The 11,500-nt window shown below is 43.8% G+C and overlaps 1 protein-coding gene across 3 annotated transcripts in view; it reads right to left on the bottom strand.

The window, feature by feature from the left end:
- Positions 1 to 9,850, bottom strand: part of Map4 (microtubule associated protein 4) — a 119,347-nt gene extending 109,497 nt beyond the window's left edge. For 2 of the 3 annotated variants that reach the window (XM_051203443.1, XM_051203435.1), the window contains exon 1: positions 9,776 to 9,846. In XM_051203443.1, coding sequence (XP_051059400.1) covers positions 9,776 to 9,801 — 26 coding nt within the window. In that variant the 5' untranslated portion in view covers positions 9,802 to 9,846. Of the gene's footprint in view, positions 1 to 9,775 lie in introns of all 3 variants that reach the window. The other variant, XM_051203428.1, reaches the window with a different exon arrangement.
- Positions 9,851 to 11,500: the final 1,650 nt, after the last annotated feature.

Consider the following 11,500-nt stretch of genomic DNA (forward strand, 5'->3'; position numbering starts at 1 on the left):
AAACATGAATGGAAACCTGAGGAGTACTTATTTCAGACTAGGATCAAAAGTAATCAAAAACAGCTTTCTAGCCAGGCAAACAAGGGAACTGAAGCAGGTTTGAGGTCAGACTCAGCTATATAGCAAGTTATACACCAAGCTCACTAATGTAATAAGGCCATTTCAAAACCAGAAACACAGAGGCTGTAGAAATGGCTCAGCAATTAAGAGCACTTGTTCTTGCAAAGGACCCTGTTTGATTCCCAGCACCCATAAGGTAGCTCTCAACCACTCATAAGTCCAGTTCCAGGAGATTCAACATCTCCACTACTCTCTGAACACTCATGATGCATATAGGTACATTCAGGCAAACAATCTTGCACATTAAATAATTTTTTACAAAAATTTAAACACTGCTGGGCAGTAGTGACACACGCCTTTAGTCCCAGCACTCGGGAGGCAGAGGCAGGCAGATCTGTGAATTTGAGACCAGCCTGGTCTACAAGAGCTAGTTCCAGGACAGGCTCCAAAGTCACAGAGAAACCCTATCTCAGAAGAAAAAAAAAATTTAAACACAAACATTGATGGGAGATGTCATTATGTAAATATGTTTCTCATACTGGTTAATGAATAAAGCACTGTTGCCAATAGGAAAGCAAGAAAGGCAGGACTAGGAGACCAGGAGGAAAGAGAAAGGAGTAGGGAGGAGTCAGCATGTAGAGACTGGGGAGACCAGACGCTGGCCCCACTCCCTGGTAAGATGAGACCACGTGGAAATACTTAGATCAATAGAAATGGGTTAATACTTAAGACAGAGCTAGAAACAAGCAACTGGCCAACACCGTTATATCAAATACAGAGTCTCTGTGTATTAACTGGGGCCGTCGTGGCAGCAAGACCGGCAGTGGGAAACTAGCATAGCTCAGCAGATAAAGGTGCCACATAAACCTGACAACTGAGTTCAATCCCCCAGAACCTGTGACAGAGAATACCAACACCCCACCATATGCACATGCTTAATGTGCACTTGTTCCCCCTCTCCTTCTACCTCTCTCCAACACACACACACACACACACACACAGAGAGAGAGAGAGAGAGAGTGAGAGAGTCCTTCCTCTTCACCCTCACCTTCTCCCTTAAACTCAGAAATCACTTACGTGCCACCCAAAACAATACTAACTGACCCAATTAACCATTCTTCCTATAAGAAAAATGAATCAGGGCTCTCCTGAATTCTCTCAACACATTTCTACTCCTGAAGGACAAAGTAGGTTAAGCCAAATGAACTATATGACCAAGAATTTCAAACAGTTTGAAAAAATGGAGTTCAGGAATCAATTACAATTGGAAGAATCCCTTTTCTTAAGGGTCTCTACACTCCATCCTCACCCATACCACCAATCTGCCACTCCCCCTAAACTTTTCTTGCTCTAGAATATACATATCTTAGTCAAAGCTTCATGAAGGGATTGGCATTAATTAGGTAGAAGATATAACTATTACCTTGTATCTTGTTACTCTAAAGAATCAAATCAAGTGTGGTGATGCATACTCATAAACCCTAAACCTGGGAGGCTGAGGGGGGAAAAAAATTAAAAGTTCAAGATCAGCAAACAAGAACCTGTCTCACAATACCATCCACACCATGGCTGCCTTTTTTGTTTTGTTTTGTCTTTCGAGACAGGGTTTCCCTGTGTAGCTTTGGAGACTGTCCTGGAACTAGCTCTTGTAGATGAGGCTGGTCTTGAACTCACAGACATTCTCCTGCCTCTGCCTCACTAGAGGTAGGATCAAAGGTGGTCACCACTACCCGGCTCATGACTACCATTTATCATTTATAAAGATCTATCTGTTATCTTTGGCTTTAATATGTAAAATATTTTAATTCTAAAATTTACATACAAACCACTGTGGAAAAAGAGAACCAAGGTCTCTTGGAAATATTCCCTAAAGCAATAAAGAGAAAATAAAGCATGGAAGTAAACTGAGCTCTAATTATATCCTATTAAGTTCTGATGTTGACACAAAGTATTCTTTTTAAGCTCTCAAGTGAAAACTACAAAAAGAAAATGACACCAAAAAGGAAACAAAAGCACAAGCAGATTCAAAAAGATTCCTGGAGCACAGCATTGTGGTGGTGACCTGTAATCCCAGGACTTGGGAGGTAGAAGCAGGAAGGTCAGACGTTCAAGGTCCACCTTAGCTATACAGCCAAGTTCAAGATCAGTATATGATACATGAGAATGAGACCATGTCTTAAAAAAGGAAAATTACTGGGTGGTGGTGAGGGGACCAGACCCTCACCCGGGCCCCTGCTTTAGCATCCATGACAGACTGCAGAAAAGACCCAGCAAGACAAAGACCCCTGACTCAGCAACATGGGCTGAGCTTCCTGATCTTGCCTGACCTAGTGACTAGGAGGTCAGATACAAGGAACCAATCAGAAGTTAGCTGGAAGGCTCTGGATGTGCTTTATGGAAACAGTGACATACAGAGCATAACAACTGCCCTAGGAGGGTCTGCAGGCCATAGCAACCAGCTAACCAATCAACACAGGCCAGGTCCCCAAGCCCAGAAATGCACCAATCCTGAAACCCAGACCCCAAACACTCCCCTTGCTCCACTCCAACAAATTCCCTGGCCTTCTTACTCCACCCACCTGTTGGACAGGAAGGTTGGAGGAGCTGATTAATTCATTCAAGACTCTGCTTTTGCATCAGATAGGGTATTTTGGTGACTTGGGGGTTCAGAATTTGGGCACAAGAGGCACAAACCTTTAAAGGCACAAACCTTTGAAGGGCTGGCTTTGTGAGTTCAAGATCAGCCTGGTCTACTGAGAGAGTTCCAGGACAACTGGGGCTACAAGGAAACCCTTATTGGGGCAAGGCAGGGAATGAAAAAAAAAAAAAAAAAAGAAACATTCATGGGAGGGGTTGCACATCTGTGATCCCAGCACTTGGGAGGCAGAGACAGAGGCCAGCCTGGTCTACAGAGCAAGTCTCAGGACAGCGAAGGCTACACAGAAAAACCCTGCTTGAAAAACAAAAGATAAAAAAATAAAATTATAAGTTAAAACTTTAAAAATATTCTAATTCCTTAGGGCAATAGACAGAAACTGACAAAGTATGTAAGTCAGACAGCTGTGTGTGACCAGAATGGTCCAGCTGCATGTCTGAACTGATGGTATCAAGAACATCAGCAATCCTCGACATCAGCAACGCTGAAAAAGGAGGCAAAACCCAGGTCTTTCCTTATAAGGCCATGATCCAAATCATAGTCTCTTTTTTCTTTTGAGACAGAATCTTACTACATAGCCCTGGCTGGCCTGAAACTCCTTATGTAGATCCTGGAATAGAGCTCTGCCTACTACTGCCTCACCAATGCTGGGACTAAACGTGTACCATACTAACACACCACACCTGACATGATTTTCTGGTTTTATTTTAGTTTTTGGGGGGAGGATGAGGGTGATTTGTTTTGCATTTTTGGTTTGGTTTGTTTGTCTGTATGTATGCTTTTTGAGACTGGTCCTACTCAGTAGCTGATGTTGGCCTGGAACTCATTAGAAAGCTCAAGCTGACCTCAAATTTGCACTGCACCCACCTTCTCACCTTGGCACCTCAGGTGCTGGAACTACAGGTATGAAGCACAATGGCTGGTTTTCATCATTAACTGATTTAGTGTCCCTGAAAATTTAAAGTAACTGGCAATCACAGAAAGGGAAATTTCTGTGAACTTTACAGGCAAGTTAAACAAGTATGGAATGATCAGCCCCAGATCAAAGAAACTGGCAAAAATATGTCCTATCTCATCAGTTTAGGCTCACTGCACTGACAATTCCAGCTGGCATCATTATTACACACCACGATGAGAGCAAGATGAAAATACAAAAGAGGAGAAACCCTGGGATTTTTCCCTTTTAAAAATAGATTTATTCTGTGTGTACGCATACACATGACATTCAAGTGGAGGTCAGAGCACAATTTTCAGGAGTCAATTCTCCCCTTCCACCACACAGACTCCAGGGATCAAATCAAGCACCTTTTACTCACTATTTCACAGGCCCCTTTTGTTTTGTTTCTATTTTAAGATTTATTTCTTTTATTTTATATCTATGAGTGTTTGCCTGCATGTATAACTTGTGTGCCTAGTACCCACAAGAGGGAATCAGGTCCCCTAGAACAAGAGTGACAGATAAGTATAAGCAGCCATGCTGGTGCCTAGAACAAAACCTAGGTCATTACAAAAACAGCAAATGCTCACATCCATAGAGATGGCTCTCTAACCCCCTTATAAAAATAGAGACCAGGTTTCATATAACACAAGTTGGCATGGAATATACCATGTAGTTTATGATGACCATGAACTTCTGATCCTCTTACTAGGATTACAGATGTGTCCTATCATGCCAGATATATTGGATGCTAAAAATTTAATCTTATCTACTAGTCAAGTAGGGAATAGGGAAAATCAAAAACACAAACAGAGAAAACTAACAAGAGGACAAAGATGTGGCTTCATAGAATTTCTAAGGAAAAAAAAAAAAAAATGGAGATAACAGACAAGTACCAGACAAGTATAACTATCATTGAAAAGTAGGAAACTGGCTCAGCAATTTAAGAGCACTTGTTGGTTTTGCACAAGAGCTGGGTTTGATTCTCAGCATCCACATGGCAGCTCAGAACTGCTTGCAACTCTGCTCTTATGGGATCCAATTACCTCTATAAACACCAAGAATGTACAGATGCAGATGGATTGCGGAGTCACACGCCTTTAATCCCAGCACTCGGGAGGCAGAGGCAGGAGGATCTCTGTGGGTTCAAAGCCAGCCTGATCTATACAGAGCTAGTTCCAGGACAGGCTCCAAAGCAATACAGAGAAACTCTGACTCGAAAAACATTTAAAAAAAAAAAAAAAAGAATGTACAGATGCACATGCAGGCAATACATAATGGTAACAATAACCTAACATAATAAATAATAATAAATTTAACAAAAAAGGAAAAGAATAACAAGAAAAAAAATTGCAGGCTGGGAATATAGCTCAGTAGTAGAATGAAGAGCACTCAATGCTCAAGGTCCCAGTACATATGAAAGAACAAACAAGTGTGAATTTATTCTAAAGTAGCACTGATGGAGAACAGGGATCACATGAACTTTTATTTTTTGAGTTTGAGTTTTATATAATCAAGTTGAACTTCAAATCCTAAGTTCAAACAATTCTCCTACCTCATCCTTCAATGCCTGGGACTACATGCCCAATAATAATGCATTTCCATTTCCAATGATTAACAAAGCATCTAGATCAAACTATATCTCAAACTGTAGCATGCACAGAGTGGTGCACACAAAGCAGTTTAGAAATCACATTTGAAGAAAGGTAATGGAGGAGGGTGGCTGTTTGGTCTGGAAAAATAGAGCTTACTTTGTGAGATAGGTTTTTCTTCGTAGCCCTAGCTGACCTATCTGTATATCAGGCTGTTCTGGAACTCAGAGATTACCCTGCCTCTGCTTCTCAAGTGCTGAGATTAAAGGCTTGATCATCACCACCCAGTTGAAAAAAATAACTTTTTTAAATTTTATCTTTAACTTTAACTTTATTTTATGTTCATTTGAGTAAAGTTGTCAGATCTCCTGAAACTGGAGTTACATACAATTGTGAGTTGCCAAGAGGGTGGTGGAAATTGAACCTGGGTCCTCTGGAAGACCAGTCAGTTTGCTCTTAACTGCTAAGCCATCTCTCCAGCCAAGAAAAAAGAGTGGGACTAAGTAGGTGTCATTGAATACTAGAACTTACAGAATAAAAAATAACTACAGATGGAAAAATCAGAGCCACTAAGTAAAAACTGAAGGGAGGCTGGTTTGAAATTATCAAAAGCCAGGCATGGTGGTGCACACATTTAATCTTTAATGCCAGTACCTACAGAGTGAGTTCTAGGACAATCAGTACACAGAGAAACCCTGTCTCAGGTTTTTAAAAAAAAAAAAAAAAAAAAAAGGGGGGAGGAAGCTTTTCAAAATGATAGATTTGGGGCTGGTGAGATGGCTCAGCTTGTAAAGGCCCTTAAGGCCTAATGAACTTACTTCAATCCCAGAGACCTACATGCTAGAAAAAAGAAAAAGAAAAAAAGCTGTTCTCTGACCTCCACATGAATCTTGACACTTGAGCATCCACACATACACACAAAATAAAAGTTCTTAAGATAAATAAGGGGCTGGAGAGATGGCTCAGTGGTTAGGAAGGAGCACTGGCTGCTCTTCCAGAGGACCCAGGTTCAATTCCCAGCACCTACATGGCAGCTCACAATTGTCTGTAATTCCAGTTTCAGGTGATCTGACACCAATGCACACAGAATAAAATTATTTAAAAAAAAAAAAAAAAAGATAAATAAAAGGACACATTTTCAAACCTAGAACTGGTGGCCAGCAGCAGTCACTATCTACTGTTGACTTTGCTTTTTGAGACAAGGCTATGTAGCTCTGGTGGGTAAACTCAAATCCATCTGCTTCTACCTTCCAGCTGTGGGGGACTAAAGGTGAGAGCCACCAACCACACTCAGCTAGACCCCTTATCGTTGTCATCATCATCACCATCACCCCTTCCTCCCATCTCTCTATAGAACTCCTGAGATTAGATGCTTACTTACCCACTCCCACTTTCTCACCCAAACTACCTAGCTATCTTCCTCTTCTAACACATCCACTGTGCCCATATCTAAGTAGGTTCCAATCTCAACAGTTTCAACCATACAGTCCAGTCCAGGCTATCCTAACTCATCATCTTCATGTCCTTCCTTTGGTTTTTTGAGACAAGGTTTCTCTTTGTAGTCCTGAATGTCCTCAAACTCAGATCTGCCTGCTTCAGCCTCCCAGTGCTGGGACTGAAGGTGTGAGCCACCATGCCTGTCGTGCCTCTTTATTGTTTTTCAACTCTTCTATAAATCTAAGATTGTTTCAAAAGAAAAGATTTTTTTAATTTTTTTTTTTTTTCTTACTGCTTGGTTTTTCAAGACAGGGTTTCTCTGTATTGCCTTGGAGCCTGTCCTGGAACACTCTCTGTAGACCAGGCTGGCCTTAAACTCACAGAGAGATCCGCCTGCCTCTGCCTCCCAAGTGCTGGGATTAAAGGCTCCACCAATGCCCGGCTAATATAAGATTTTTTAAGCTGCATTTCCTTACAGAGTGTGGTAACATATGCCATTATTTCCAATACTTAGAAATGCCTTTTAGTACTAGCACTTGGGAGGCAAAGGCAGGAGGATCTCCTGGACAAGGAAAATTCACAATAGTTGAGTTCCAGGATAGCCAGGGCTACTAAGAAGAAACCCTGTCTCCAAAAAAAGCAACAGAAGACTCTAGAGTCAAGGCCAGCCAGGGCTTGTTTCAAAAACCTTGTTTGAAAAAAATAAGCTTACTTTTTTTTTCATTTTTTAAAAAAATTACTTATTTTTATTACATACACAGTGTTCTGTCTGCATATTTGCCTGCACACCAGAAGAGGGCACCACATCTCATGATAGATGGTTGTGAACCACCATGTGGTTGCTGGGAATTGGACTCAGGACCTCTGGAAGAACAATCAGTGCTCTTAACCTCTGAGCCATCATCTCTCCAGCCCCTCAAAAACAAACTTCTTTTCGGCTATAAAAGAAAGTGATGGCAGGGTTAGTGGCATTTGCCTCTAATGTCTGCGCCTAGGAAGCAGAGGCAGCATAACCAGGAAGCCAATTTAGGCCAATGGTGAGGTACTGACTCTCAAAAAAATAGTTGAAGGAAGGTTACATCTACTTCTCACTTCTGATTTTCTTACATTTTTTGGAAAATTAAAACACATCAATCACTCATGCTTAATGTTTAAAAGAAAAAAAAAAAAAAGAGGTGGGGGGGACTGGGAACACAGCTGAGCAGCAGAGCTTTCACCTACCATGTGTAAAAAGTTCCAGTCCTTGAACTGGATGTAGTGTTGCATGAATTCAAAGCCAGTCTGAGCTATGTAATAAGACTCCATTCTCAACAATACTAATCACAAATTTGGAAATTGTCAACTATAAAAGTCTACAGTCAAAAGTGAGTTACCAAATTCAGAAACAAAGTTAGGAAGAACCAAATCTCTAACTAAACTAGCTAGAAATCCCAAAGATAGATGTGGAGATTTAAGTGGGATATTCCTAGGCAAGAAAGACGATGGCGTTTTTTAGTCCAGAAGCTCCAGACTAGCCTGAGCAACACAAGACCCCAATCTCAATGGAAAGAAATTCCAGGTGCTTCCTTCAGTTGTCAATAAACAATGACTTTAATACAGACTGTAACCTTACTTGTATATTTGAGATTTTAGTTCAAGCACACAAACATATGAACAGATTTGTTTTTAAACCTGGGAAGGGAAAGTATTGGGACACACCACAAGCTGGGTATGGTGACATATACCTACCTATATCCTAGCATTTGAAAGGCTGACGTTTACTTAGTCCAGCAGTAGTCGTACATGCCTTTATGGCTCATGCCTTTAATCCTAGCACTCAGAAGGCTGAGGCAGGTGCCACTCTCTGAGTTCAAGGACAGCCAAAGCTACACAGACAAACTATGTTGAAGGAGCAGGAGGGAGAGCAGTGGCGATTCATGCTTTATTAATCCTGGCATTGGGGTGGCAGCAACAACTGATTCTCTGCATTCAAGGCCAGCCTGCCAGGGCTGTTACACAGAGAAACCTGTCTTGAAAAAATAAAAAAATAAAAAAGCTGGGGCATAACAAATTGCCATGAGGCTAGTCCAGGCTTCATAGTAAAGTTCCAGGCCAGCCTGGACTACAGAATAAGCCTTGTCTCAAAAAAAAAAAAAAAAAAAAAAAAAAGCTTCAGAGATAGCTCAGCTCAGTGGTTAAAGCCAGTTGCTCTAACAAAGGACCCAGCACTCACACAGTACCTCACAGCCATCTCTAACTCCAGTACTAAGGGAATCCAACCCCCTCCTTACTTCATGGGCAGCAGGCACACACAAGGTGCACATAGGGATACAGGCAAAACACTCTTATGCATAAGATTAAATATAAAAAAAAAATTTTTAAATAATACAAGTTTCCAGGGGCAAATGGATGGATCTCTTTGAGTTCGAGGACAGCCAGGATCGAGTCAGCTGTCTGACTCAAAAAAAAAAAAAAGATAATATCAATAATAATAATAATAATGTGAAGGCCTAATGACTCAACAACTAAAAGTACTTGCTGCCAAGCCTAAGGACTTGAGTTCAATCCCCAAAATGTACATGGTAGATAAAAAGAACTGACTTCCAAAGTTGTCCTTTGACCTCCACCATACTCATGATGCAGTACACACACTTGCACACCCACACCAAATAAATGTTAAAAATAAGTAAAGTACAATAAAAGACACACCCTTGCACTTTCTAACTTTAGTGCATGTGTTGTTAACAAAAGGAAAAGGAGGCAAACTCAAGCTTCAATAACTTGATTAAAACATCCCTGAGAACATTCACTGCCCTCATTCTAACACTATAATCAACTGTTTCACTGATTATGCTACCAGGAACAATGGAGGTATTTTGGGCCAGTGGCTAATTAAAACCAATTGTGTAAAAAAGCACCAATACTTTCTACTTTCAACACACACTGGAACCTGATTTATCAATCTCTGTCTGCTAAGTTTGCTTTGCACAAGTATATTCTCTTTCCAAGGGGGTACCTGAAAGATGGTACTGGCTCAAAAGAGCAATAGCTTTAATCACTTTAAAGCTATTGGCTAAATGTGAAAGGAGATTACCACTGAGATAAAAATATCACCTTTGAAAGGAAGTGGTATGGGCCATCAAACTCCATCAATCGAAAAGCCATCACCTGAGCACACTCCCATTCTAGAGAGTGGAGAAAACGCAGTTACAAAGTTGCCAGTACCTGCTGCACTGTACAGATAGGAGTCTCTTGCTTAGCAACTGTAGTGTTGTCCTCCAAACACTCACCCTGTCATAGTTAGGGCCTGACAACTGTTCACTCTAAATCCATGTGCTTCAACTTGGATTCAGGATTGATTTATAAAAATAGCTGCTGCTGTTGCTGCTCTTTGAATCTCTGCGCTGATGACTGGGCAGTGTTACCCTATAGGCCTAGAGCAGCTGTATTTCCCTCACCACACCCACAGCTCTGCCTACCCAGCCAAGCTGTGGGCAACCGCCCCCTCCCGCTTGTCACCCCCCCCCCATCTCTGCACCATACTATTCTCCCTCCTCCTGGGCTGAGTGAGCAAATTACAAGCACAAATATCCCCTGATGCAATGCCACAACCATCCCTGGGAAAAAGCAGAGACAGTTGCCAAAAGCGCAGCAGTAGAGAAATGGGCGGGAGACACTCACAGGGCAAGAAACACTGCAGGGGCCCTGAAGAGAAATACTGTAACTGGACCTGCTGAGGGAAAGGGGGATTCCAGGAGGAAAGCTGGAGTAACACTAATCTTCCCTTACCCCACCTCACCCCGGGAGGGGGCGACTTGTGGATTCCTAAAACACAAACCTGTGGGGAAATCAGTCTCTTCCCCTAAAGCAGCAAACGCACTTAATCTACACAATCCTGGAGATAAGCAAAACCTCTCAAACACGCCCAGGAGGCAATCTCAACTAAAGCTGAGCTCCGGCTGTAACAGTCCAAAAGACCTCGTCCAGTGTGCTAAATAAACCACAATCTCTGCTCTGAGTAACGTTTCCAACGGCCGCGGCTAGTCCTGCTCCCTAAGTTTCCCTGTCCTGCACCCTTAAAAAGTGACCCCTTTGCATTCCCGAAGCCAGGAGCACGTCAAGTCCCCAAACTGCGCGGGGCCCACGCACACAAGAGCTCGAGCCGAGATTCTCCGGACCATCCCTCAGCCCCACCCATACCCCCCCCAGACCGGACACGCGGAGGCTCCCCTCGGTCCCCACATCCACTGACGGCCCTCCCGAAGCCGGGGGAAACGTCCCTGGCGTCCTTCTGCACGCCCCCGAACCCCACCCAAGGCCCCAGGCTGCAGCCGACCCTCGGTGCGGGGTCTCAGCACATGCCCAGGCTGAAGCAAGCCGCTCGGCTCCCACAGCCCCAGACGCCCCGAACCAGGATCTCTCGGCCCGTCTCGCCCCCTCCGCTCCCCTCAGAAGGCGCCGCGGAGACTCCGAAGGTCACGCCCGCAGGCCCCCACCGGGCCCCCTCTCGTACCCACCCCCGCCGTCCCGCAGGCGGACAGCCACCGCCCTTCCCCGCCTCGGGCGGGACCTGCGAGGTCCCCAGCGGTCACCGCGAGAGCCTCCGGCAATGTCTCCGGGGGAGGGGGGGACAGGGGACAGTGAAGACGCCGACCCTCGGCTCCCGACCTCACCAGCACTCACCCGCCGCCGCCGCCAAGCCCAAGCCGGAGCCGCAGGAAGCCGGGAGAGGGCAGAGAGGAGCCGGGAACAGCCGGGAGGAGCCGCGGGAGCCACAGAGCAAGCCGGAGGGGCGGGGCGCAGGGAGGTGGCCGCTTCCTCGTCGCCCTCTTGAAGGCC

Source organism: Phodopus roborovskii, unplaced genomic scaffold, assembly GCF_943737965.1.
Source record: "Phodopus roborovskii unplaced genomic scaffold, PHOROB, whole genome shotgun sequence".
NCBI lineage: Eukaryota > Metazoa > Chordata > Mammalia > Rodentia > Cricetidae > Phodopus > Phodopus roborovskii.